The sequence below is a fragment of the Coccomyxa subellipsoidea genome, assembly GCF_000258705.1.
Source record: "Coccomyxa subellipsoidea C-169, whole genome shotgun sequence".
Taxonomy (NCBI): Eukaryota; Viridiplantae; Chlorophyta; class Trebouxiophyceae; family Coccomyxaceae; genus Coccomyxa; species Coccomyxa subellipsoidea.
The window spans coordinates 1,336,893-1,363,980 of record NW_005178033.1 but is presented as its reverse complement, the minus strand read 5'-3'; the positions used below and the strand labels follow the sequence as shown (position 1 = coordinate 1,363,980).

Sequence of the window (27,088 nt, the reverse complement as noted above, 5' to 3'; positions counted from 1 at the left end):
CAAGAAGACAAGGCTTGCGGCAAAGGCAACCTTGACGATAAGCATCTTGTCTTGGTGATTATGGAACAGGAGTTGAATTTATTTAACGCGCGTGCATGAATTCAGCAGACATATAGCTTGTCCAGAAACGCACAGAATCACATACATCTATCTCTTGGTGCTTTCTTTCAAAGAGCATCAGGACAGCAATAAGAAATCATGACTGATGCAGAGAGAAGAGAGCAAGCCCTGCAGGAGTATCGAAAGAAACTCCTTCAGCACAAAGAGATAGATGCAAAAGTCAGGACGCTGCGTGAACAAGTCAAGGCAGCAAAGAAGGATTACGACAAAACAGAAGATGATCTTAAAGCGCTGCAAAGTGTTGGGCAGATCATCGCCGAGGTTCTCCGACAGCTGGACGAGGAGCGCTGTAAGCTTCACCCCACTTCTGATTGCTCTGATTGAGAAAGTCAGTAGAAAAGCATTTCGGAACATTCAGACATAATGCATTGCTCATATGGAATTACGTTTGCTTTGCAGTCATCGTGAAGGCGAGCAGTGGCCCTCGGTATGTGGTGGGCTGCCGCAGCAAGGTGGACAAAGCCAAGCTCACTGCTGGCACCCGCGTAGCTCTGGACATGACCACCCTGACCATCATGCGATACCTGCCGCGTGAGGTGTGCTCTCCCATTGACCAGCTCGATCATTTCATTGGAAGCATCAGGCTCTCTTCTGAAGGGAGCATCATATGTCGCTGTCACCTGTCAATTCCATGTACAGCAGAGCACAATTTGACTTGGCTGCCAGTGCATTTATGTTTGTGGTGCAGGTGGACCCGGTGGTGTACAACATGCTGCAGGAGGACCCGGGCAAGGTGGACTACTCCATGATTGGCGGCCTGTCGGAGCAGATCCGCGAGCTGCGCGAGTCCATCGAGTTGCCCCTCATGAACCCTGAGCTCTTCCAGCGCGTCGGCATCAAGCCCCCCAAGGGCGTGCTCCTCTACGGGCCCCCCGGCACAGGCACGCCCTCTGGCATGCTGTTTTACTTATGCTTTTTATTCTTCCTTCTTCACGCTGCGAGGCAGCCCTTCCTCCCTTCTCGGCGCTTGCATTCGACTACGTTCCAGTGCGTCTGCCTTAAGTGCCTTGCATCCTGTCTTGTTGCCACACGGATTCGCACTACCGCTCTTGCAACTACCTTTCTTATGTCTACGAAGAGTGCAGCCAAATGTGCGGAGGTATTTCCTATGTGTCCATGCTGTCTGCGGTTGGTTTGGATCTGGCCAGTCCGACAAGGGGTAGGGGTAGGACATGTGGCAGCCTTCACCTGCAGCTTGTCCGCGGTTGCGCCATGCCTCTGACAGAAACATCATTTGATATTAATAAGAGGAACGCTGTGCGCAGGCAAGACGCTGCTGGCGCGTGCGATCGCATCCAACATCGACGCCAACTTCCTCAAGGTGGTCTCGTCGGCCATCGTGGACAAATACATCGGGGAGAGCGCGCGGCTGATCCGTGAGATGTTTGGGTACGCGAAGGAGCACCAGCCCTGCATCATCTTCATGGACGAGATCGATGCCATCGGCGGCCGGCGCTTCAGCGAGGGCACCTCCGCCGACCGCGAGATCCAGCGCACCCTCATGGAACTCCTCTCCCAGCTTGATGGCTTCGACGTCATTGGCAAAGTGCGCCCCATATCAGCGGGTTTTTTCTTTTCTCCTAGGGCTAATCGGTCCCTTGTGCGACTTAGGACACCCTTTCCCTAGCCGCACTTTACCTGAATAAATGTAAATCGCAAAATATTCCTGATTCCTCGGTGGTTGCCCCCTGCATTCCAAACTTGTACAGTACCCACCATCCTGCTCAGACAAGCTGCCTGCATGTCATGCTTCGCGCACAATGTCCTGTAAAATGTGCTGCATTCTGAGCACACTGTTCTTGCTGGCCTAGCGGTAATTCCGTTCTGGGCTTATCAGATGGGGCCTTTCATGTGCACGGTATTGTTGCAGGGGAGTTGGTTATTGAATGGATTGTGCAATGCGTGCGCAGGTGAAGATGATCATGGCCACGAACCGGCCAGATGTGCTGGATCCGGCGCTGCTGCGGCCGGGGCGGCTGGACCGCAAAATTGAGATCCCGCTGCCCAACGAGCAGGCCCGCTCGGAAATCCTGAAGATCCACGCCTCTGGCATCACCAAGCACGGTGACATCGACTATGAGGTCAGCACTTTACCAGCTTCAGACATGCACGTTAGTTGCCACCTTTCTTTGAATGGGATTTTGATGTTCAGACTTTTGAGAAAGGAGAGCAGAGGTGCTTGTGCTGGTTGGCTGCAGGCAATTGTGAAGCTGGCAGAGAACTTCAACGGCGCGGATCTGCGCAACATCTGCACGGAGGCCGGCATGTTTGCCATTCGGGACGAGCGCGATTATGTGGTGCACGAGGACTTCATGAAGGCTGCGCGCAAGCTGAACGAAGCCAAGAAGCTTGAGTCCTCAGCCACATACGACTCATCGTTTGGTGACGGCGGCAAGTCCTAGTTTGATTCTTGCGTTTGAAAGCGGCAGCTTGGGTGATTGCGAGAGAGTGGGCGGAGTTGAGTGGCCAGTAATACTGTCAATGTTAGTCAGGATATCCTCGATACAGACGATTATTATCCCGCACGTGCCTTGTAACAATGACTTTGCCATACTTTGGGCAAGACTTTGTTCAACACCAACATGTAGCTGGCCTGCTACATGTGAAGATTGACAAGTCGACTCTAGAAGGCAAAGACTATGGCAAATACAACTACAAATGCATGGCAATCCCATTGAAGTTTTAATATTAAAGTCGTATCTGAAAGCAGCATGCTGGTACCGTACATTGTGACAAGCATTCATGTAATCCAAGAGACACCCCTGTCAGCACCCTGATCTTCCAGGTCCCAGGCATCCCAGTCACCGTCAGCATCCTTCCCTCGCCAAGTTGCAGTGAAGCCGCAGTGCCGCACTTCATACACCATGGCCCAAGGCAGCTGCAAGCAAACGTCAGCAATCAGATCCCTCAGATGACTTTGCGCAATTCCAGCTCTTTGTGCTGGCCTTGTGAAAAGCTCCTGTTACTGGGGTGGCTTGTGGTTGAGCAGGAATAAATCCTGCTCAACACAGGTACAGAAATATCGATACCCATTTCAGACCAGTCTCTTTTTGGGTGGAATTGCGCCAGGAATTCTCACCAGGCGCGCCACAGAGCGCCTGACAGCCTCGCCGTGGGTCACTACCAGCACATTCTGCCCCGCATGCCTGTCTGCAATCGCCTCCAGGGCGGCTGTGTATCGAGCGTGGGCCTGCTCGGTGCTCTCTGGATAGGCAGGGGGGTTGCCAGATGCGCTGTTCCATTGTACACCCGCCAACTGCTTCAATGTCACCTCCTGATGCGAAGCAGCTGAAGCCTCTGCCATGCCTCCATTGTCAGGAGAAGCTGCAGACACAGCAAGAGTCAGTCAGTCTGTACAGAGCATCGCCAGTGCATGTAAGATGGCGGCATGTAAGGTGCCAGGCAATGCTCACGTGCTTGGCTTGATGCAGCAGACTGATAAGGCCGAGCTCCACTCTGAATGCTGGACCACATCCAGTCTGCGATGCTGCCAGGGGGCGCCTCCCAGAGATCCCCAGCAAGAAATCTTTTTGTGAGCACCTGCACCCCGCCAGCACGATCATGGGAAGGCTTTGCAGGAGAAATCCATATGCATACAAAAGCTTAATAGCCCTTACCTCGCATATCTGCCAGTCGATCTCTAGCGCAGTTTTAGGAAGCTGCAGCACTTCTTGCAATGTCCTGGCTGTCTGGTAGCAGCGCAAAAAAGGAGAGGAGACAATCCTCTGTACTCCGAATTCTTCTATCCTGCCAGCTGCAGCCCTGGCCTTGGAGCAGCCAAGAGTCAGCCCAAGTACTTAGTTACGTTGAGAAGCGTCCCAAGATTGTGCAAGGTCATGCAAGCGAGACTCACCATCTCTAATCCATCTGCACTGAGGGGTGGGTCCCAAGGCCGCAAAGATGTGCTGGCCCAATCGCTTTGCACTTCATCTTGTCTTAGACCATGTCTCATAACCACAAGACATTGCCTGTCAAGCGATCGCTGGCCATTTTCGATCTCAGAAGAACTGTCCACTGCAGCCATCCAGGATGCAGGTTCGGGATAGTGGCTTAATATATATCCCGCACAGGCACTATATAAGGCTGCAATCTTATATTTCAATAGCAGATTTACGATAACCATCAATAGAAAGCATTTGCTCGAAGGAGACATTGAGGGCATCACGTGGTCTGGCGACGGTTACATATCATTAATGATGGTTGGGCAGTTACACTCAGTCAAAGCCAGACACAGACACAGACACAGACACAAACACAGACACAGACACAGACACAGACACAGACACAGACAGGAACAGGAGAACTCTATCCATATGCATCAGCACTAGCCAAAGTAGTCACCGCAATTCGTCCTGATAACATGAGGGCCTGTGCTGCCCGGGCCCCGAAGCCGCGCTGCCTGGATGGCAACATCCTGCTGCCATGTCAAACACCTCTCATGGACTTCTCCAATCACATGCCTGCACGGGGCTTGAACTTCAGATGACATCCACCCTTCAGCGAGAGGGTGAAGGCGTTAATCTGACGTGCCAGCAGGCCCTTGTATCCACCCATCTGATCAGCCAACTCCACCTCAAATCTCCCCAGCACCATTGCCAGGATAGTGGGCACCTGACACAAAATCTCCCTCTCAGATAGAGTGATATAAGCATGCATGCAGAATTACGAATTTAGATGCAGCCCCTGTTCACATCACTTCAACATCAACAACACATGTGGCCATAATACTAGCAGAGGAAATGAGAAAAGATCCACGTTGCGCCAGTGCAAAGTGACAGCAAAGTACCTCCATCTGTGCGAGGGGCTGCCCGATGCAGCTGCGCGGCCCAGCACTGTAGGGCAGGAATGCGCGCGCGAGGGGGTCCGTTTCCACGGAGCCGTCGGCGCTTGCATCCCCCGAAGATGCCCCCGCCGCCGCCCTGGGACGCCCCAGCCAGCGCTCCGGCATGAAACGCTCCGGCTGCGGGAAGGTGGCCTCCACATTTTGCATTGCATAGTAGTTGATCTGCAACACTGCAGCCTGTCAGGGGCGTGCATGGTGACGGCACCAAAACCGTTTTTTGAACTCCTCTGAGCAAGTCTGATTTGTTTCTGGAATGTCAAATTTCAATTGCCTGCTGACAATTGCACCTCATATGAATTTGTCTAAGCTTCAAGTGGTTTCCATTGATTGTAAAACACTGATTCTGCTTTGCCGATCTCTGCAACGGTAGTGGCAGGCACCTGGACATCTGTCCCAGCAGGAACGAGGTATCCGCCCAGGACAGTGGGCTCGTTCGTGTATCGACCCAGGCCTGAAGCTGACACCGGGAATATGCGCATGCTCTCCCGGATCACCTGTCACACAGACCAACGTTTTGGACTTTTGTCTGATCTCACTAGGAATCACTACTAGGAATAGGAATAATAGAAGATTGATCTTACTTTATGCTTGCTCTAACGTGCAGCCCTGCCCTCTGCTATTGGTGACCTCTGCATCCTGCGTGTAGGCAATAAATGGTGCGCATGACATTTGTGCAGACCCTGATCAGGGGTTGTCAAAGGGTGTGCGCACCGCGTCCAAGTAGGGCAAGCGGCTCAGGTCGGAGTGTGTCAGTACGTTGGGCAATCTCTTTGTCGCAGTGGACAGTAAGCTGGCAGAATGGAGCTCTGCAGCCACAGCCTTCTGGGCCTCAGGATGAACCGCCAGCAGCGCCCTGCCACAGACAAATTGGACACCTGATGGGACACACTGAGAAATGCAAGATCCAGCATGAGCACGCCCTCTGAATGAGAAATTAGAATGATTGAAATCCAGGGCTTACAGTGTAAAGGAGCACGTTTGGGCAGTGGTGTCCAGGCCGCCGACTATGAGGCTGGCCACCTCCGCCTGCAGCTTGTCCCCTTCCATCGGCTTTCCTGGAGCATCAAAAGCTTCTCCTTCACATCTGCTGCCTTGAGCATGAGCAGCCCCCGAAAAATGGTTGAAGCTGCACATCTATATACAGTCCAGCATGTGCCAGCTGCCAGCATGTGCGCACGCGGTCATCATGCATGCAAGCGTGAGGCACCACACAAACAAGCCCAGACATACACCTGTGCTGGGATCGCGCACACGGGCGAGGCATGCCCACATGCTGTCGTCTGCCTCTGCCACAGACCCCCTGGCTTGCATCTCCTCCACCCAGCCCTCCCAAATGCCATACAGGCGCGCAAAGTGGGCCTCGCGCTGTTTTGCAGCCGGCAGGAAGGGGAGCAGCTTAAGCAGCACTGCCCTCACCGGCTCGCTAAATGTCCTGCACCATACCATATCTACATAAGTACCTGGGAGCTGGCGGCGTGCATATGAGTGCATGCGCGCAAAGATGATGGGTGCGTGAAACATTTTGAAACCTTTTGATCAAGCTTCCCCGGTATAAGATATGCAGCCTTCAAATCTCATGAAAGTTCCACATCTCTGTGCAGAGGGTGAGTGTCTGCTTTTGAGGGCCACGAATGCATGGCGTTACAGGGAATTTCTCCTGATATAGGGCATGACGGGACTGCAGCGAAGCAGGAGCAATGCCATGGTGCCAGGGGACGCGCCTGAAGGATTCGTCCATGGCGTAGTGCAGCTCAGTGAGCAGGGGCACCGGCCGGGGGTCGGCAAGGGTGTTTGACGCGATGCCAAAGCCGGCCATCAGCACGACGTCCAGCGTGAGGCGTGCCATCACGTCCTGAGCCTCCACGTCAGCGCCAGGGCCCCTCTGCTCCAGCCACTCGCACAGCGCCAGGCACTTCTCCACCACCAGCCCAAACTTGCCCCTGCCAGGCACAGGAGCAGCCTGAAACAGAAGTGCGCAAGGTGAGCAAACACCCCACAACAGCCAAGGCTGGAAAACCAAAGTAGTATCTGGACATTAAGAAGAAAATCGCCTTGGTGTGGGCTCAGCCATTTCCCTATGGATTTTTGGGCTCTGTTATTTGCTTACCAATCATCAGAATCAAATTGAAACCATTGGTCACCACTTCAAATTTGAAGGTTGGCTCCAAGACCTAAAGAGTCTAATGGATGCCAATACTATGAGGAACAAATGAGTTTCAAGGGCAAACAGCACAGAACACTTGAGGCGCATGGAGGGGGCCTGACCTAATGGCAGCTGCGGAGAAGGCGGGATTCAGCGCCTTTCTGACAGCCTTCCACATGGGGTCGCTGGAGTGGGGGGTCGTGAACAGCGTCTCCACCTTGCTTCTGGCCACCAGCTGCATTTCGGCACACACATGGCAACTGACTGAATTAGTGTCAGTTCACTTGCTCCAGAAGTCACTGACACTTGGCAAGCCTCTGAGCAAATTATCAGGGTGGAGACAAGAAGGAGCAGTGAGTACTGTTGCTCACCGGCACAACGTTCTGGTAGGCTGCCCATTTGGGCAGGCCCGGCCGGCCTATGATTGCAGGCAGGACGGCAGGATCACTGACGACCACAAAGCGGTGACCTGGGATCTCAAGCCTGTGCCACCAAGACAGTATGCAGAGTGTGCAGTGTGCAATGATGCTTAGCCTCTTGGCAATAATGCCGGTGACACTAATTTACTCGTAAGGCTCGCAGAAGGGCAGTGCTGCAGGACGTACCTGTAGATGCCTCCATACTTGTTGGCAAACTGTGTCCAGATCACGTGGTGTGCGTGGGCCTCCTGCTTCAAGAAGGCTAGAGTCTGAGGCATGTTGCCAAGCACTGGCCACAGAGGGGGCCCAGGCATAGAGCTGTAAGGTCGGACACCCTCTGCGGATGCGATGAACTTATCAACGATAAGAATCGAATTCTAAGGGTCAATACACCTAGTCTAGAGGTGTTGTGAGAGAGCCGAACTCGCCTGGAAGCTTTGCTTGCCGACGAGGTAGGGCAAGGAAAGCAGCTATTGGAATGCCAATAAGGAATCCGATGAATAGTGTGTACAGAATCAACATATTATCCTCCATCGAAGTGGTAAAACAATGCACTGAATTGAAACGGAACACAGACAAAAAAACCGGACACGGTAGCTGAGGTTGCTGCGTTGCGCAAGAAAAGCTGGTAAGTGAATTTAAAACATGCTTGCTACAATGAAGGAGAGGGAATGACACAAATCGCTGAAGCTGAGTATGCAATAGATTGTGGAAGACGAACAGTCTGTCGTCTTGGTCATTTTGCACCTCGTTGTTTTTCTTCGTCACCCCCTAGGGTTAAAGGGGTTTTCAGTGTCATGATTCACTTGCTCCACCAGGTGCAAAGCTTGATATATTACCCTTTCAGGTGAGGTAGTGGGCAACATCACTTGCACGGAAAGCTCTTCGTCTGGCACTGTCTGAATCTGCCTCATGCTTGATACACAGGGCAACACTAAGGCTTGCACTGACTCACTGACTGGCAGTCGGACTGATTTCGGAAATGCACCGCGCCGAGCATCCTCACCTTAGCAGTCCAAATGAATCATTCACAGGAGGTACTCCCGACTTCTATCTAGAGCCCTTCAGGTGCAGCCGGCCATGGAGGTGGCATCGGCACAACCCGCGCCACCGTGGGCTTCCCATCTCCGAGGTGGGTGTATAAGTCATACACCCCGCTGGGAGCAGATGCAGGGGACTCTAAATTAACTAGACTAAACTAAAGACAGTTAGACTCCCCTGGCAGATGGCTCCCCCCAAATCACCCTCTGCCCCACCCGGTATCTCATCTCAATCATCTTTGGTGGCACCGTAAGTGGAAGGCAGTCCACCACATGCAGCAACTTCTCTTGTCAAATCTTGCAGAAACCCAGGCGAATTGGGACAGCAGGGCCCCTCCGGGAGTAAAACTCATTCAACAGCTTATTAAAAAATATAAGGTACAGGAGATTCGCACCACCAAACTTGCGCTTGTTGTCAGCACTGGCCAGGAACTAAGTAGTCCATGGAACTAAGACATAGTTCCATCTTGTCATCAAGAAAAATTCAGCGTCCTTCTGTAGACCTGAAAAGGCGTGTACGCCTTTGGTTCATGCTTTTATTAGTCTGCATCTACACAATGGTGATTATGCTGAATTTAGCTTCGAAGTCAATTGAGCACTTGCAAGCACTTGGTGTCGCAACAATAGTGATGCAGCATGGAGGTAAGATGCTTGAAGGATCGCACGGTCAGCCCCTCAAGATTCCTGAAATATTTCATCTCCAACTTTCGAATGCCTTGTGTCTTTGCTTTGAAGTGTTCGGCCAGTTCGTTCGCTTCAAATCGAGCGTATCCGAAGCTAAGAGGGAAATCTAGCCAGCTAGGTTTTCTGATTAGGTTTTCTAATTTCTTGCCCTCTATTTAATCTATATTGCCAAATGTCAGGTAATTCGATCTTCCTTTACAAATTTCAAGACATCTGAAAAGCAATGTGCATATCAGATAGAAGAGTGATCAGGCTTTTGATCGCGCACAAGCAACGCCTGACCCGAGGTGGCGCCTGTTATTTTTATTATTAGTACATGCTTTTTCTGCCAAGAGGCAAGGCGCGTCTGCAGACAAACTGCACTTGAAGGCTGCCAGAATCCTACCCCTTCAAGTTGAAGGACTCGCCAAATCCCAGAAGACCCAAGAAACCATGATACGGTGCTCATTATCTATACCCAATGGTGGCGCCAGTGCTAGATAGTGTATGATGAGTGCCAGTGCCACTGGGAGAGGGGCACGCTGTCTTGGTCCATGATTCTGTCCATGGTTCTCATGATGGGGCCTCTAGGACTCTAGTGTCACATCAAACCACAGAATAAACTGTAGATGCCAATAAACCAGAGATCGAATTTTCGCAGCATGCTGTATTGTAGAATGAAAGCCTGCCTTGGCAAGGGCTCATCAGATGGCTGGCTACTTCTGTCACGATGCTGGTCAGACTAGGGCGCCGTAAGTTCTGAGACTAGCCCTACGCTTGAGCTCTCTAGCTTGAAGATGCGCGGGCTGTTAGACACAGTGATGAGCTGACCAGCACGAAATGACTTGAATGACATAGAATGTGAAGCCTTGTTACTGGGAAGCCGTCTCTGAAGTTTCTCATCTTTTCCTCAGAGAACACCTTCTCTTCCTGGCTTCTATATATGCTTTCGTGGCTTCTCTTCATTGCAGTCCTACAGCTGCAGCACTACTCACTGAGCCATAATGTTGGTGGCATGTTGCTCCTGGTAGATGTTAATATTCCACATTTACATATTGTTGCCACAGAATCCAACCCCACTAGAATAGACAGGGATGATGATGTCATGACCATCAGTCATCACAGTTGAACTTCAGTAACTGAAGGATTAGTCCCCTCCGCCTCCGCCACCATCGCCCCCTCCCCCAAAGTCCCCACTGCCGCCCCAGCAGTTGGTGCTCCCTGTGCCAGCGCCCGTGCTGCCAAACACATAAGCATTGGTAGCACTGCTCTGCGGCTGGCCGCCACCTACAATGAGGTGCACAATAAATTCCCTTAATTAACAGCAGTGTAGGGGGGATTGCAAGCTTCCAGGGACAGAATCAATCTCAGGCAGCACAGTGAACCAGAACGAAGTAAGAGTTTCTGCAATAGACAGCTGAGTGCATTAGAGGTGCACCAGCGTATGAGCGCTTCTGGCCAGAGGTGGAACTGTAGCAAGATCCCATCGTTTTCCGTTCAATGTTGCAGCGCTTGTACAGGAAACCTGCAGCAACATGGACCTATTATGTGGTGCTTGAATCTGAGAGCAAATGCACAATATTGACTAGGCAAAGATGGAGTCGTTAGGCTAAAAGAATCCTGAGCAGAATGCTGAGCAGAGACACCCTCTAGGTGGAACGGCAGGCCAATAGCATTTTCGCTGTGTGAGAGAATCAAACATTTCTTAATAAATAATTTCTTATTATTCTTACTTGCCTGATATCTAGAATCTGTCCGTTGATATTAAAAAATATTTGACATTCTGAAGGCGAACGACGAGCGTCGCCAGCCGTTTTCCGATTATCACCTCTGCCAGGGGAAGTAACTCAAGGAAGTTCTCCTTGAGTTACTCCCCCTGCCTCTGCCTTATGTCATCATCCAGAAACATTTGTAAACATGTGAGGTTCAGGATGCAACTTACAGCAGGAACACCCGCCACATCATAGCAACGAGTGCAGGGTAATCATCATGAAGCTATGCTGCTTACTTTGCATGCTGCTGTGCTGCAGGAGAACTGCTTGCAATAACAATCCATGGATGGAGGTATAATAATGATTGGAGTGCCCAACAATTACATAACTGCAGACACACACCTCATCAACCCAGTACATGAGGTTGTGCGTTCATGCTCTGAACAAATAAGGCATTTTGAAAATGACACTTACACCTGGCTTATTGCTTGGTGCTCGGCTCAAATGGGGCCCAAAATCCCAAGCATCAACAGCTGGAGCTTTGAAGGTGACAAAGCTCTCGGGCTGCTGAACAATGAAATATCCTATAAACAAATATAAACAATGATGCCCCACATGGGGACTACAGCCCCTCAAGAGCATCTCCTGAGGAGCAAAGCCACCCTGCCCTTAAGTCTTCCCATCATGCCCAATCTGTGGGGTCTAGGTTAGTGCGCAGTCCGACACCTTAAGCCGGCTTTCGGTGCCTACTGCATGGTCCTGGACAACCACTGTCCATGATCCTCTGAACGTTCCTGAAGTAAGCCTGAATCACTGAAAGAGTGTCTTAGTCACCATGCCACAACAGAAAATGGCATGCTGTCCCTACGCCTCTCAGCTTCCTGACCTCAGACAGAATGGCATAGCATGTTCCAGCAATGCCATTGCTCCCATATCAATCTGGTGAGAAGACCTCCCTGCCTAGCTCTGCTGTGGCACAGCTCTGACCACAAGGGGCTCCCATCGATGACAATCATCAATGAGAGCCTGCTTGTCTTTCCACACGCCTACGTGCGGAGAATGAATGTACAAGTCAATTTACACAGATGCCAAGATGACACTCTGAACGATACTGCTAAAGCCTTCAAGGTAATTTATTCTAGCTGATGACAGCATGGCTCGCTGGCAGCGCGTCCGCCTGCTGCGCCTTGTGCTGCTTGTCCAGGTTCTGCATGGCTGAGTCATCGCGAGTCAGCGCCTTGCGCGCGGACGCCTCGCAGCGAGCAGCATACTCCGCCCACGTGTCCACATCAGCCACCACTGTCAGCTCTGCGCAGGAGTCGGCCCCGGCGTCTTTGACGGCCGGGCGCGCCATGCAGGCGGGCAGCCACCGCTTGGGCCCTGTCGCGAGGGAGGCTCGCACGGCCGGCCAGTCCTGCGCGCCGGAGCCCGGGAGCATGTCCGCGACGATCACCGACACATCGTCCTTCATGTCACTCCCCTGCACGCACACCGCAGCACACCCTCTGTTCAGCCATGTCCCATTGAGAGGTCACACACACTCACGTGGCAACGAGAAGGCCTGCCCATGCCAGGTTTGCATATGACAATGCCACAACATGGGGCAGGTCAAGACAGCACCCAAGGCACACAAGAATGGATGTCAGGCAGTGTGCACGTGTGTTGTTGTCAGTAGAAGCCAGGCACACCTGCGCTCTGTAGGCGGCGTTGCAGAGGCACCGCGCTGCGGCCTGCAGGGGCAGCTTCTGGCACAGCGAGAAGACCTTGCTGGTGGCCAGGGGGTCCCACAATCCGTCGCTGCCTAGAATCAAGCGCGCGCCCGCTGCCGGGACAACAATCTGGCGTATGTGTGGGTGCGGTACAATACACCGCCCAATCTCCGCATTGCCTGCGCACAATGACACATTTCTGTCAACGCCAGCCCATGCACCTTCAAGATTGAGGGTCCAGGGATACAAGCCTGGTACCTTGGCAGGACTTCTGCATAGTGACACCCACTGCGAAGCTCCGCAGTGCTCCCACAATTTTGCGCAACAAAACTTGCACATCGGTATTCATATAAACCCTGTGCTGTTCTCAACGAAACTTTGGCATGTAATCTTGGCCCCATCACAGCTGTTTTATGTAGGGAAAAGGTGCTCACCTATGGCGCGCCCAACGCGCAGTCCCCCCAGCCCGCTTTTGGCCCACACCCTCAGTTTCCCGATGCCCTTCTCGCCCTCCGCTGTGGGGCCATTCAAGGCCGCGCAGCTGCGCCCCACCAGAGCTCCCGCCATCTGCAGCCGCCTCTGCTCCCCTGTCAGTGACAATGCAAAGTCAGAAAGCTGCCCAAATCTCACCAGCTCCAGGGACCCATTTGGTCGTGCATTCCCATGCACAAATGTGTGTCACCTGGGATTAGAGTTACCGTATCAGGAGAGCGCTTGCATCAACACAATAGGACCAAGTGGGAGGAGACAGTGTCAGTAGAGTCAAATTGCTGACCTGCATTCTCCTCAATGCGGTGGCTGCTTGTCAGCTCCACAATCTCACGGCCGGTGTCGAGGAAAGCCTTGCAGTCGCCAATGTTGGCGACCGTCAAAAGGTCTCCAGTAAGGATTGCCACGGTGAGGGTAGTGCCTACAGTAGCCATATGCACGTACTTAGACATCCATCACAATGCATTCTAGTGTGGGCGTGATCAAGTCTCCATCGCTTAGCCAGGGTATGCAGTTGTAGAGTGCCCTCACCTGAAATCTTCTTAGAGCGCTCAAATCGCTCAGCAAGCGTCACAAATGTTCCTGTCACCGCCTCTCTGAGCTCAGCAGCTGCGCTGTCTCTATCTGCGGAGAGCAGCAACCAGTTTCAAACGAGTGTGTGTTCTCTGATAATGCAGATTACCCAATGCTAGAGCTCTTTAATCATAAAGCCATGGAGGTTCGAGGGCCAGGCTTACCAGCATGACAGTCCATTGACAGCCTTTGTTGGAGTTCTGTGAAGAAAGATGAGGAGACATAGGCTGCTGCACCCTTGCCATAGTGACCGTCACACACCCCAAGCATTCTCAAGTTTCCATCATCAACCCCACTGTCGAAGAAGACATCCTACGCGCCAGCACCATCGTGACTTCAGTATGTCCATTCAAAGGGGTGTCAGGGAATGGTGCCAGTCTCATAGGGACTGCATGGCGTTTTAGCCACGCAGGCAGCAGTGACAGAACAACGAATTGATGGGCATGCGCAGAAGGCTCATTGCTTACCTCTCCAAGCTTTTGCCGAGTCGAAAGGGAGTACTGTAAAGTGAGGTCACTGTCGTAATATGTTGGTGGCTCAGCCATCTTTTTGGGGCGGCCCAAACGCGACTCAACGGTGCGATTCACGTGGTACCAGCAACGCCGAACAGAAACCGACCTTGAAAGGTAGTGTATTGCTCAGGAATGTCGCTCTCTGATAAAGTACCGTCACGAAACGGAGGTACGTAAACCGTCCGAGGCAGTGCGCGCCGCCGTCCTGTCAACCAATCTCAGAGCAGGAAGGGCAGTTACAAACGCAGCAAATCGACATGCATTGTTTTGTGTCGTGTTGGGAGTTCAGCAGCTGCAACAAGCCACCAAGTGGTGAGGTGCCGAGATCTTTGGCTCTCCATGGTCACATGGGGCAATCACGTGGCTCCAGCTAGGAAAATGACCCCTGGAAGCGGAGGGTTTGAGGCTCAAATTTTGAGCTGCCCTAAGCCTCCATTGTTGCTTGCTTCTTTCATGCATGTTCCATACTTCTGAAGAAAGTTTTGAATTCCTTATTATTCATTATACTTCAGGCAAGGCCAGAACTTAAAATGTGGAATGATAGTGCTAATCAGCAGACTCCAAGCTATGAATTGTAAGCAGCTTCCAAGTTGCAACTGAAGCTGAAGCCAAGTTGAAGCCTTCAAACAGCTTGATAAGTTGCAACTTCTAATTTAGTTTGAAAACCCTTAGACGGATAGGCCAGCAACAGCGACTGCTATCTGCAAACATTGAAAATTAATACCGTGAGGGTACAAACCTCATTACGGCAACTGACTGGCAGCATGCCAACTTGGAGTGGTATATACCATAATCATACAAGTTGCGGCAACAACAGGCTTTCGCGCACAGTGTCCGAGGAGTCCTTGACGGCAGCCTCGACGTCAAAATCATTTGACACAGCGATTGCACTACACACATAGAAAGGTATCAGACGAGGTGCGGTTGCTGGGCGCGCGCCGGCGGCCCCGAGGCTGGGTTGCGGGCGCGGCTGCCGCAGTCATGGTCGCCGCGCAGGGAAGGGAAGTGCATGGCGTCGCTCAGCAGCTTGGCCGCGCACACGTTCTTGTAGCGCTTGGCCACGTCGATGGGCGTCTCTCCGCTGCCGTCTTGCGCCTGCCCACACACCCCACCCACACCTTTACAAGCCGCTGACTGCTGTCTTCAAGCACCACCTTGACTATCCCTGACAAGACCAACCCGCCAGACACCACTCCATGAACGATATAGCCCACTGCTGCACCATGTTGTGTGCGGGGAGGAGCACAGCTGCAAAGATGATATGACAGGGCAAGGGGAAGCAGCATGCCTTGGCAATGGAGCCGCCGCCAGCTTCCAGGAGGGAGCGCAGGAGGGGGACGTTGCCGCTGCGCGCGGCGATGTGGGCGGCAGTTAGGCCGTAGCGGTTGGCGGCCTGCACCAGGTCGGTGGCGGAGGCGCCAGCCCTCTGCAACAGCACCATTGCAATGTGCTGCCGCCCCGCCACCGCCGCTGCCATCAGCGGCGTCCAGCCGTCCCCATACAGCTCCGGCTCCTGATCACCCGCCACACACCACTGTCAGTCCCAACACCCTGACCACCCCTATTTCATAAAAGGTTTCTTGCTCCTAAAAGACTGCGATCCGACATGGTTCTGACAGTCTAGGCTCTACAGCAATGCATAATGGGCTGCGATGCAGACATTTGCTTGCAAAAAGAAGCAGGCTGTATGATGATGTGGGCGCACCGTCCAGGAGATGCCATGGCGCTCGTGGAACTGCAGCAGCACCTGCACCACTGCAGCGTGCCCACGCAGGCTGGCAATGTACATGGGAGCCTCTCCTGCAGCATTCTTCGCCCTCACATCCGCCCCAGCTGCCAGCAGAGCAGCGGCTGCGCCAGTGCGGCCGGCCTCCTCTGCAGTTACGCTCAGGGGTGTGCTGCCACTACGGTCGCGCGGATCCACAGCTGCTCCCAAGCTCAATAACGCCTGAACCCCAAGTAAGAATACACTTGGTACTCCAGTAATTAATATCCATTGATGCCTTGAACAATCCCAGCCAGAGTTCCACGAGGTCCTCTGTCCATGTGACAGCAATATGTGTGAAGGCTGCACGCACCTTGACCATGACAGCATTGCCCGCCTCCGCAGCGGCATGCAGTGGGGTCTGACGAGCGATGGAGCTGCAGTTGACAGCCTCCTGGAGGGCCAGGGCGACATCCCCGGCCATTCCCCGCCCCTCGGCGCTCTGCTGCTCCTCCCTCAAGAAGCACTGCGCTGCCTGGATCGACTGAGGCCGGCACAAGTCCCACACCTCCAGCGCCGGTGAAGCTGCATCAAGAAGACAGGCATATTTTCAAGGATGTTTCCTTCATTTCTGTTCACTTGACGCAGGATGACCAGGATTGTCACGTGGACGCCAAAAAGCAATGGCTCTCTTACTTCTGTGCCCCTAAAATTTCTTGCAAAGTAGCAGATACAGCGGGGGTACGCCTCACCGGAAGGGGAGAGCAGGGCGCGCACGCCGTCGACGACGGCCGCAGAGAAGTGGGTGAGCTCCAGGACGCGCAGGCGGGGCAGGGCGCACACGAGGCCCCACAGCAGCGCCACTGAACCCGCGCTGGCCGCACCCCCGGCCCAGCCGGCGCCGCCGCCCTCCACCGCCTCGCGCAGCATCTGCAGGCCGCTCTGTGCGCCGCCCGCTATGTACTGCCCCTGCTCCACGACACCAATCACGCGTAGGGGACCGGTGGCCGCCGGCATAGGGGGGTCCTCGGGGCCGGCCGGGGGGTGCGCGGCGGCCGGCGCCGGCGGGAGGCAGGGCGCCAGCGTGCAGCCGCCCAGAAGCAGCATGCGCAGCTGTGGGCAGGCCCGCCCAAGCGCCGCCAGACCCGACGCGCTGATCTTGGCGCAGTTGTGCAGGCTGAGGATCTGCGCAGCAGGCAGCATGCGTGTAGTGAGCTACACACGTTTGACCGCAAGCATCACCACGCACCAGAACACCGTAAATGGAGGTGGGAAAACTGGGTCTGGACATCAAGCAGAGCACACCTGCAGGCGGCCAATTGGGGGAAAGCAGTCGAGCGGTTGGCGTGCATGCAGTGGCTGGGTTGCTGAAGCGTGCTCATCCTGAGGCTCCGTCAAGTCTACGACAGGGGAGGCAGGCGGCCAGGAGGCCAGGTCCAGGTGGGACAAGGCAATCGTCCTCAGGCGCGACAGTGGGCAGGCTGCTGCCCTCAGGGCGTCCGACAGCGCCTCGCTGGTCAGCTGAAAGCAGCGCGCCAGGCTCGCTGCCTGTATCTGGCCAGAGCTGCTCGCTGCAAACACAGAAACCAGTACTTTGAGCACTTGTGCCCGTCAGTTGGGTGAGCATGGTACAGGATGCGATTGAACATTTCACGCAGTTGCAGATGCTCTCACCTTGGGCCTGCCCAGGTGAGGTTGAGAAGAGAGCAGAGACACTGGGAGGCAGCTTCTGTGCACCGGAGAGGTGGATGACACACAGACTTGGCAGATGCTGGACCACCAGCATCAGATCATCCAGCTCAACAGGCAGCCCCCGCAGATTCAGCTCCCGGATACCTGCTAGGGCACAACAACTCTCGGAGGAAGGCACTCACATACAGACTTTTCACAATGCTCGTAGAACGCATTCACAATGCTGGACAGTGCTGTTGACTTATAAAAGCAGAGATCACCTCGGAAAGTGCGGCTCAGGCCAAGTATGAAGGAGCGCAGCTTATCCCTGGTCCCTTCCTCAATGAAGCGCTTGGGGCCCACTCGCAGACGGAGTGGGGCTGCTCCAGACAGAGAGCGCAGGCGACTGCAGGTGCTGGCCGTCGCGGCCACATCGGTGGGATCATCAAGCCTGAGGAGAATGGTGGTCAAAATCTGCACATAGCACACATAACCCCAGGTCAGCGCACAATGTCCTACAGTGCTCGCCAAGTGATGGGGATCAAACCCAGTTTCTCGGAGTCTCACCGACCTGGTTGCATGATGGTTTCACTTCCACTCAGGTAAAGACATTCAGAGGATTACACGGAATGAATTGACTCGTTTAGATCCAGGCCAGACCACATAGAAGAATCTTCAAGTGCCAGGCAAACAGTAGGTCTCGACCCACCTCGTCTGGGAGAATCTCAAACAATTCCTTCGACTCGTTGTTTTGATCACATGACGCCCACGGATGATTCTGCTCCGCCCCTCCAAGGGCAAATTTCGTGACATGGGTATTTGGCACAGAGCTCCGAGGCACGAACACAGGCGCGTGAGGATTCAGCCTTCTTGACATTGCAACCCTGTGCATCACTGGTGTCATTCACCCGGCACAAGGCCGCGTTCCAGCGGAGGTTCTCTTCTCCTGCGCCAATCCCAACTTTGCCAGGGATTTTGGAAATCCCGGGACAAAGGGCCTGCCGACTGCTGATGGGACGACGCTGATATCTCGATAAGCAGCATTTATCGTTTTTGAGGCAAGATGTATCCTGGAATGGATAATGAGCAGAGTTTGGACTTCTCACTGAGGACGTGGTGCAAACCCGTAGTTGACCGTGATCCGTATCATCCATGTCTACATGCAAGTGGCCTACAGGAGAATGGGAATTGGCTTCAAATATTTCACAAGCAAATGGTGCACATTGTTGGTAAGCCCTTCGCGGTGCTATTACATATATTCCACTACTTCTTGCCCATCAGGACTTCAGTCCACAAAATGTCACAAGGGACAGTTACTTGCGCAATTTGGCGTTCTCCAAAGAAAGTTTAGCATCCATCACCCAAGTGTACCACCATCCCTGACAGCACTCCCAAGCAAATGGCAAGTGGAGATTACCACTGATCATCTAGACTGCCCAAGCATGCGGCTACATCATGATAAAGTCTACACATGTGATACAGCTGCAGCACAATTGCATACAACGGCACTGTTGACAAAAGACGTCTACAAATGCCGCAAATCATTTGGGTCCCAACGCAGGAAATGCATCCCACTCACCAATCTGGACCACCCATGCAGCTCGTGGGACACACAGAAAATTGCCCCATAGCACACATGATCTCAAGCTGCCTACCAAGCCGGTTGGCTAACCATGCAGAGCAAAACGTCACAGCTTGCAAAGAAAGACAACATACAAGAGGGGAGAAATGCGCAGGACAGGCAGAGGGGCTCAGCGCCTCCTGCGGCCGCCCTTGCGCTTGTTGTTGCTGCGGCGGGGGTCGGCGGGGGCCTCCTGCTGCCTGTAAGCAGCGAAGCACTCCTCGCGAATGGGCAGCTCGCCCTGGAACTTCAGCGCGCTAAGGCAACTGGGGCCGGTGGCTTTGCGCGCCAGCCAGCTCCAGAACTCGCAGCTGTCCGTGATGTCTGTGATGTCCAGTGTCAGCCCTAGCGCGTACAGATACACCTGTGCCACACTCATCAGTCAGCTACATCATCATCAGTCAGCTACCACCATCATCATCATCATCATCATCATCATCATCATTATTACACGCTTTTCCTGCCAAGAGGCAAGGTGCGTCTGCAGACAAGCTGCAGTGAAAGGCTGCCAAAATCCTACCCCTTGATAGACTCGCCAAATCGAAGCAACACCCAATCAACCGTGGGCACGGTGCTCAGTATATATACGGCCCCCGCCAGCCGGGGCCACAGCTTAAAAATGCTAAAGCTCAAAAATGTGGAGGTTTCCGGGCAAAGGCAGAAGGCACTGCTGGCTGTCATGGCAGCAGGGAGGGCACATGCAGATTTGTTTGCAGTGCACTTAAGGTGAAAGAAGTGTGCACGAGAAAAAAGTGGGTCACCTTTGTGGTGCCTGTGCTGAAGAAGCCTGCAGAGGTGGTCTCCTTCCAAACGTGCTTGTTGATGCCGGGGTGAGACCTGCATGAGTCAGAACAATGAATATAGCAGGTCTGAGTACAATCTGAAGCCTCCCAAATCCAGAGATGGTACCAGTCAAGCAGGGACATTTCATGGCAAGCGACAGTCATCCGACTGGGCGGGCGCGGTACCTGCTGCAGGAGTTGCACCAGTAGGCGGACGTGCGCGCGCGGGTGGTCACATAGACGTGGTGCCACTGGGAGCAGGCCTTGCAGGGCATGCAGACGCAGTCGTGGCTGTGCTCTGACGCGCGGCCGCAGGGCTCCCGGCGGCCGCTGAATTCGGTAAAGAAGCCCGGGGCGTCGCCGCTGCTGTGCCCCGGGGGCGACTGCGGCGGCGGTGCATTCCTCAGCGAGGCCGCAGCCGTCGCGCGCAGCTCTGCATCGTACGCCGCTCGCTTCTGTGCATCCGCCAACACGTCCCGCGCCTGGTGCCACACGCCACATACATCCGCACTCCCTCACTTTGCCTCTGACGCTTGGTAAATCTAAACGCATGGACACTCACGCAGTATGCCTGCAGACATCGCAGACTGGCAGAATGGCGCAAAGGAATTCACAGTTCACGCATCCCACATGGCAGGTGCTACACGCCAAGAGTGCATAGGCGGCAAAGAGGGCAATTCCTGTGAAGGACCACGCTCTGTAGGCAGAGTAAAGTAGAAGCCAAGGCAGCTCAATCAAGATGCGTCGGCGGGGCGCACCGTATTGACGCGGACGGAGGCCTCGTGGGCGCCGCTGTTCTGGGCTCCGAGCTTGTCGGGGTGGGTGACCAGGGACTTGGCCTTGTGGGCCTTGCGGACTTCCTCAGTGCTCGCGCTCTGCGCCACATCCAGCACAGCATACCAGCTGGACGCCTGCAGCACGCGCGCCACCTCTGGGGCCGCCCCCTTGGGCACCGCCTCCGGCCTGCACGACTCCGACCCGGCCGCCATGCCTGCGCGCCCCAGACACCACATCCTTCGCAATCAGCATGTGATGTGTTGGACCTCAAGGCCTCAGGTGGCCTGTGAAAATTGACCCTCTCTATACATGCAAAGCAAGGCATGCACAGCAGGAATGCTGGAAGACAGTCCTGGCTCGGCTTATACATTTCGAACAAGAAGAATTCCTCCAAGTGGGTAGTAGTCGAGGTTCCATAAGGCTTTGCCCCAGCATCACCGTGCTGCTGACTGCTGCAGGGCAACCTGCTGAGAGAACACATAGCTGCAGTGGTGACAAATTTGGCAGCAGGACGCACCGGTGTCGTCATCGGCGCTGCTGGGACTGGTGAAGGCACTGTAGACCCAGGCATCAATCCCCAAGAAGACCAGCAGCTCGAGCCAGCCGCGCAGGGACAGCACCGCGCGCGCGTACAACAGCGGGCTAGCCAGCCTGTATGCGAAGGAGAATTTGCGCACGAGCGGGGGAGTTCCCTCCAGCCAGCCGTCCACGTGGACCACGAAGAGGAAACAGGCCACGGTGCCGTGCATCGCCGAGAAGCCGCCGCCCACCCAGTGCCACATCATCGGCACCCCTATCAGCGATGACAATCCCGGCATGATGCAGCACAGCAGCCCTGCAAGCACGCACAAAATAAAATAATGACCACGTCGCCCTGAGCTGTGCGCACAAAGCACCCCTCTGTTCTTTTCCACATGAATTTGCCACGGCTCCATACATCCTAGCGTAGGCCTTCAGGCCAGACAGGTAATGATGGCAGTGATGGCCCGAGCTCTGGCTTCTGCATGGTATTGAATGGCAGGCTCTGTGAGGCAGAAGCAGGTGCAGGGATGCGTACGCTCACCAAATATGCAGGTCTCGATGATGGCGGCCGTGAGGGGCGGTCGCCAGAAAATGAAGCACCAGCAACTCCAGATGCACCGCAAGCAGAAGGGGCCGTATGCGAACAGTGTGTAGATGGCCAGCGCCCAGGCACCAAGAACCAGGCATCCGATGCTAGTGCGCTGCCGTCTGCTGCCATGGCGCTTTTTCTGCATCAACATCATGCCCGCCGAATGTCAGATCTGAGTACACTTGGTCCCTTGGTGATGATCCATAGCAGGAATAATTCAGCAAAGGTCTAGGATAGAAATGCGGAGTGTCAGAGGTGAGCAGATCTGTACTCTTGCTGAATATCTTGCCTGTGCAATTGAGTAGGAGGCAAGGCTGGATCACCTGCATCCAGTAGACGGCCCCAGGTGCTCCAAGCCTGCACAGCACGTAGCCGAGGAGCGCGTACAGAATGCTGATGCAAACCTTGAAGTAGTAGCCGAACTGGAGGTAGCCCCAGTTGTAGTCCTCCTCATAGATGGGGTCCTCGTCATCCTCTGACTCCCCCCTGGACGATGTCCTCCCCTGCCCACAACCCAGAAAGCCTCAGTATAGCCTTTTCCAGGCTAAAAACGGACCAGGCTCAACAGGGCATTATTACTCAACATTTGCTGGGTCTTACATGTAAGGAGCACCAATGCACCTTGATAGCGCGTCAACGCTTCCACAGCAAGTCACACTGCAAGACAACGGACACCACTTGTGCTGCATTGCCCCTTAACAGCAGGCCTAGCACTAATGCACCCCTTATGGCGCAAAGATTCTGTGGCACTGAGCTTGACAGTGGATGGTGCTGTTCATCACCTGCCGGCGAGCTGCCTCCTCTGCGGCTGCTGCGCGCGCAGCGTCCGCCTTCCTCTTCTGCTCCTCTGACAGCCGCCTCCTCAGCTCCTCCTGCGCCCTCTCCTGCTGCTGCTCCTCCATCTGCCTCTTCTGCTGCTCCTCTTTCTTCCTCCGTTCTTCCTCCCGCTTCCTCCTCTTCGCTGCTTCGCGCTCCTCCCTCTTCTGCACAAGTCAATGACCGTGCAAGTAACTTTGACAGCTGCCCTTGCAAAGCAAAATCAACTCAACTGAAGAAAATGCACTTGCTGTGTCGACCTGCAAAGTGTTTGCAGATTAATGCCTGCATCTCTCGAGCTATGCTGAATTGAGGGCTGGAGATGTACAAAGGTGACACAGAAAGCAGCATGCAGTGTGTCCAATACGCCTGTCAGAGCAAGATAAGACTGAGCACCTTTGCCGCTTTCTGGGCTTCGTGAGCTATCCTCTCCTGCTCCACTGTCTGCGTCACGTCCGAATACAAGTCGGGCGCCAGCCGCTCAGCCTTCTGGAATAGCCTCTCCTGCACGCCATGCACAAGATTCAAAGCTTGTCTAGCAAGGACTGGGTGGCGGCAGTGCAAATTGTTTCCCATGCACAGCTCCTTCACACAGTGCAAAAATATTTCTCGGAGCCGCACCGCCTTGTCAAAGTCTGCTCCTGCCAAGGCCTCCTCTGCCTTGCTGATGCACTCCGCTGCGGCCTCCCGATTTGACAACAGCTTGGCAGTCTCGTACAGATTGCTGCCAGCATCTTCACGGCCAGGTCGTGCTTCTTCCTGCATCAGCACATATCTGTAAGAACAAGGGCATTCTTTCCGGCAGAGTTTCCTCCAATGCTCTGTACCGATAAGTCGTGGTAGAAGCTTCACTGCAAGGAATTCATCGTGAGCTCGGCAGCACCTGGTCTGCTGCAGAAGGTCCGTCTGGCTCCCATTGCTCACTGCTGCTGTCCCCGCTGCTGTGGGCCTGGCTGTGTTTTGGCACCGCGTATCTGGCGGCTGCGCCAGAGCCATCGGCCTCGTCGCCATTGCTGGAGGAGGTCCGGTTCAGGAACCCACGCTGCCAGCCGTTCGCCTGCGGAGTCTTGTGCCCGTTCAGCCTAGGCTCCTCTTGCTCCGCAGCCCCATCGTTGCCAGACCTCGCCGACGGCCGTGCGCGGCCGCTGTGCTTGGCTGCCCCTGGCCCATTATGGCTTTTCGAACCCTGGCACCACCAGCCACACGTGTCACTCGTAAAGCTCCCCTCATCCCTCAACACATCTCTCTGAGCTCCAGCTGTCTGCACCATGAGTACTGAGCAGTCATGAGCTTGCAGAAGTTTCTACTGTTTGTTTGCTGTTGCTGTTTATTGTCCAAACAGCGCGGGAGCGCCTCAGGGAGGGAGCAAGCGCTGCTGACCTGAGCGTTGGACCTCCAAGCATCGCGCAGCTTCACAGCGTCAGCCATGAAAGAGTTGTGCAGGCCATTGGGGGTGGTTCTCGGGGAGCACGCATCGCCGGACTGAGCATGTGTCAAAGGAGGCGACGGCGTCCGCGGAGGCTTGGGCCTTTGGGGCGCCGCGCTTGGGGCCGGGACACTCCGTTCCAACACCTTGTACTCCGCCTGTGACGCCACCGCACATGACAGGCGTCGAATGACTTTTTACAACGCAAACGAGTGCCATGATAACAGTGCAGTGCCAAGCGAGGATTGATGCAGAGTGCTCGGAAGAGTGGCTTCACCTTCAGGTACTGCCGGTTCTTCACAAACTTCAACGTGATGGCAGTGTCTGCGACGGTGACCCCCAGAGGCACATCCTGGCAGGCAGTGCGATAAATGATGTTGAGGTTGTTTCCTAGCAACAGTGGATTTATTGGTAATGATTGCCAGGAGATAGGAGTGTAAGTGCAAGGATGCATTTCTCACCAGGCGGTATTTGCCCGGTAGGTGGACAAATGCCCTGCTGCCTTCGATCTCAACGTGTAAGCCGGCTGAGCTCTCCACACCTGCGATCTCACAGCAGATTGATAAATGGAAATCCAAGTGCTGTTTTAGAAAAGAGGTGACTCAACAGTCGAGACCTTCCGTAGCAATATCAATGATGGGGTCATAGCATACCAGGCAATTCGACGATGAGCCGAAGCCTTTCGAATGAACCGTCATCAAGTATAGCCACAGTATAGTGCGGCACCTGTTTCCGCAGCCAATGGTGATCAGATTTACAATAAGTCAACGACAGTCCCAGAGTACCACATCTTCAAGGCAAATGCACCACACAGAGTGAATTCAATTTTCTCAACACCTGTTCGATTAGATCATTGTCGGTGCTAGAAAATCTCTCCATCACGAAAGGACAGCCGCTCCGAGTATCAGGAACGGGTTGTAAAGGACTGGTACAACCTCTGGTTTGTGTGAATAGATCTGTCACATGTTGATGTATTTTTCAGATGACTTCAAGCAAGTGCCACGCGTTCATAAGGCTTAAACTTTATAAACCTGTCAGAAATCTGGATCGTTTCTGACGCAATTCGTCGCGAGCACCGAAGTATAGAAACCGTACTGCTATCTACAAGTCCACATTTAAACAATCATTTAGAGAGAAATGTTCCTTATGCTGCCTTATGTTGGAGGAAACGATGAGGTCTGCATGCGCACGTGCCGAGCTTTAGCTGACCTTGACCTGCGTCTGGTCGTCTAACTGTATTTTTTTTCGTGAATCAGGGAATTTTGCAATCGATTGGTGACTCCTTTTCACATTCATCCGCGCAAGTCAAGAAACAATGGCGGTTCTGAGTGATACATCAAAACTTTTAGATCAACTAAAGGCGAGTGGATTTCGTTCTGTTCTCTTTGTTTCGCGGTCCAATCAATGACAAGTGGAGCTTTGGGTACAAAATGTTGCTTTGTGATGCAGGGAGCTGTCAGCAGGAATGATCTTTCTACTGCAACACGCATTCTGAACACCCTGAAGGTGATTGTTTGTGTTTGTCTGCATCGATGTTTCATTACGTTCCGAATGTCTTGCAATTATGCGCTGTGCACGTCCGTGCAGTTGAAGTTGACAGAGCTCCCGGCGTTGCCGCCCCTCCTGCAGCAGACTCCCACGGCACAGAAGGAATTGCTCGTAGCTCGTGAGTACTGCTTCATCCCTAAACAGAGAGAAAATGTTTCAATGCATTACTTACAAGCGGTTCGAGCACACCGAATATCGCTTCGGTTGATGTGCATTTCGGGTTTCAGGTGACGTCCTGGAGCAGGCAGTGTCTTTGAGTGTGAAGCTGCAAGATGAGGCTGCGTTTGAGCGCAACTATCTGCAATTGAAGACATATTACACTGACACGAGGTAAGGAAACAGTACCAAATGATTGCACATCGAGGAACCTGCAATATACTTGAAAGTGAACAATGCAAAGATAGTGTCATATCCTTGGCATCAACTGTTTGACTCAAGCCGTGTGATGCCTCTTGCAGAGCATTGCTGCCTCCATCCCAGCAGGAGAATCTGATTGTGGGGCTGGATCTGCTGAGGCTGCTTGTGCAGAATCGCATTGCCGAATTTCACACAGAGCTGGAGCTGCTGTCTCCTCAGGTCAGTATACTGCTGCGCATGCTGCCACACCATGTCTGTGCTGCACATCACAAACACATCTGTTTCTTGTGGAGAGGCCCATTATGCAAAGACTTTTTTTGCCTCATTGTGAAACAACTGGCTGGAAGGGCTGTCGCGGAAAAGTGTATGTGGGTGGGATGGGGTGCAGGCTTTGCAGAGCCAGGGCATCTCTCATGTGGTGCAGCTTGAGCAGTGGTTAATGGAGGGGGCTTACAACAAGGTGCTGGATGCACGGCCAAACCTGCCAGACCTCTCTTATGGCTACTTCATGGAGAAGCTCCTCTCCACAGTCAGGTCTGTGCTACTCACCGCTGAAGCATTGGGCAAGCTGCTCTTCCATCTGTGCCCGCTTAATGAGTCCTCAGACTTGGTGCAGCCCATGATCATGGGCTGGTGTGTTGCCCCAGGGATGAGATTGCAGACTGCAGCGAGCGCGCATATAACACCCTGTCCCTCAGCGATGCGAAGAAGCTCATGCTGTTCAAGTCCGACAACGAGGCAGCAGAGTATGCCGCACAGGTGAACCACAAAGACATCCTGGTGCCTGTGTTGTGCTGATCGCGAGCATGAAGCTTCAATTGCGCACGTGACTATGCAGATCATTTTCTGTGATGCGCTCGCAGAGAAATTGGGATGTGCGAGATGGGTCCATCCATTTCCAGGGTGGCCAGGAGAAGACAACCACCAACCATCAGCCTGTGGAGCTAATCGACAATGCACTCACCTATGCGCGAGAAATCGAGCGTATTGTGTGATGAGTCATAGTGTATTTGGCGCTCCACACGTACCCATTATGAACAATGTGTGCCCA

The 27,088-nt window shown here is 53.8% G+C and overlaps 6 protein-coding genes across 6 annotated transcripts; 2 read left to right on the top strand and 4 right to left on the bottom strand.

The window, feature by feature from the left end:
* Positions 1-30: 30 nt before the first annotated feature.
* On the top strand, positions 31-2,674 carry COCSUDRAFT_24282 (26S proteasome regulatory subunit). Its single transcript, XM_005646864.1, has 6 exons — positions 31-409; positions 520-656; positions 809-1,001; positions 1,386-1,666; positions 2,031-2,201; positions 2,319-2,674. Exons 1-6 carry the CDS (start codon positions 199-201, stop codon positions 2,520-2,522), a joined length of 1,197 nt encoding a protein of 398 aa, XP_005646921.1. The 5' UTR covers positions 31-198; the 3' UTR covers positions 2,523-2,674.
* Positions 2,675-2,860: 186 nt separating this feature from the next.
* COCSUDRAFT_42702 (cytochrome P450) lies at positions 2,861-7,839 on the bottom strand (the record flags this gene model as incomplete). Its single annotated transcript, XM_005646863.1, has 12 exons — positions 2,861-2,998; positions 3,200-3,444; positions 4,614-4,731; positions 4,907-5,140; positions 5,344-5,457; positions 5,675-5,816; positions 5,940-6,018; positions 6,196-6,395; positions 6,643-6,903; positions 7,229-7,341; positions 7,478-7,589; positions 7,712-7,839. The coding sequence occupies 12 exons, from the start codon at positions 7,837-7,839 to the stop codon at positions 2,861-2,863; spliced, it is 1,884 nt and encodes a 627-aa protein (XP_005646920.1).
* A 2,536-nt stretch (positions 7,840-10,375) lies between these two features.
* Positions 10,376-10,715, bottom strand: COCSUDRAFT_56064 (hypothetical protein; the record flags this gene model as incomplete). The annotated part of the gene is made up of 2 exons (XM_005646862.1): positions 10,376-10,515; positions 10,667-10,715. 2 exons carry the CDS (start codon positions 10,713-10,715, stop codon positions 10,376-10,378), a joined length of 189 nt encoding a protein of 62 aa, XP_005646919.1.
* Positions 10,716-11,306: 591 nt separating this feature from the next.
* COCSUDRAFT_47857 (hypothetical protein) lies at positions 11,307-18,542 on the bottom strand. The gene is made up of 15 exons (XM_005646861.1): positions 18,309-18,542; positions 17,881-18,073; positions 17,603-17,764; positions 17,234-17,499; positions 16,681-17,113; positions 16,302-16,513; positions 15,929-16,171; positions 15,512-15,736; positions 15,139-15,318; positions 13,876-14,023; positions 13,670-13,762; positions 13,425-13,559; positions 13,084-13,236; positions 12,629-12,828; positions 11,307-12,420 (listed from the first exon to the last, which is right to left on the bottom strand). Exons 1-15 carry the CDS (start codon positions 18,501-18,503, stop codon positions 12,079-12,081), a joined length of 3,180 nt encoding a protein of 1,059 aa, XP_005646918.1. The 5' UTR covers positions 18,504-18,542; the 3' UTR covers positions 11,307-12,078.
* Positions 18,543-19,350: 808 nt separating this feature from the next.
* Positions 19,351-25,243, bottom strand: COCSUDRAFT_47856 (hypothetical protein; the record flags this gene model as incomplete). Its single annotated transcript, XM_005646860.1, has 16 exons — positions 24,970-25,243; positions 24,786-24,858; positions 24,594-24,673; positions 24,410-24,484; positions 24,087-24,290; positions 23,590-23,892; positions 23,328-23,465; positions 23,103-23,210; positions 22,673-22,873; positions 22,214-22,393; positions 21,843-22,029; positions 21,297-21,614; positions 20,761-20,993; positions 20,189-20,484; positions 19,982-20,057; positions 19,351-19,584 (listed from the first exon to the last, which is right to left on the bottom strand). The coding sequence occupies exons 1-16, from the start codon at positions 25,009-25,011 to the stop codon at positions 19,351-19,353; spliced, it is 2,748 nt and encodes a 915-aa protein (XP_005646917.1). The 5' UTR covers positions 25,012-25,243.
* Positions 25,244-25,575: 332 nt separating this feature from the next.
* Positions 25,576-27,032, top strand: COCSUDRAFT_37026 (hypothetical protein; the record flags this gene model as incomplete). Its single annotated transcript, XM_005646859.1, has 7 exons — positions 25,576-25,638; positions 25,720-25,798; positions 25,908-26,010; positions 26,139-26,256; positions 26,426-26,571; positions 26,685-26,796; positions 26,901-27,032. 7 exons carry the CDS (start codon positions 25,576-25,578, stop codon positions 27,030-27,032), a joined length of 753 nt encoding a protein of 250 aa, XP_005646916.1.
* Between the last annotated feature and the right edge of the window lie 56 nt (positions 27,033-27,088).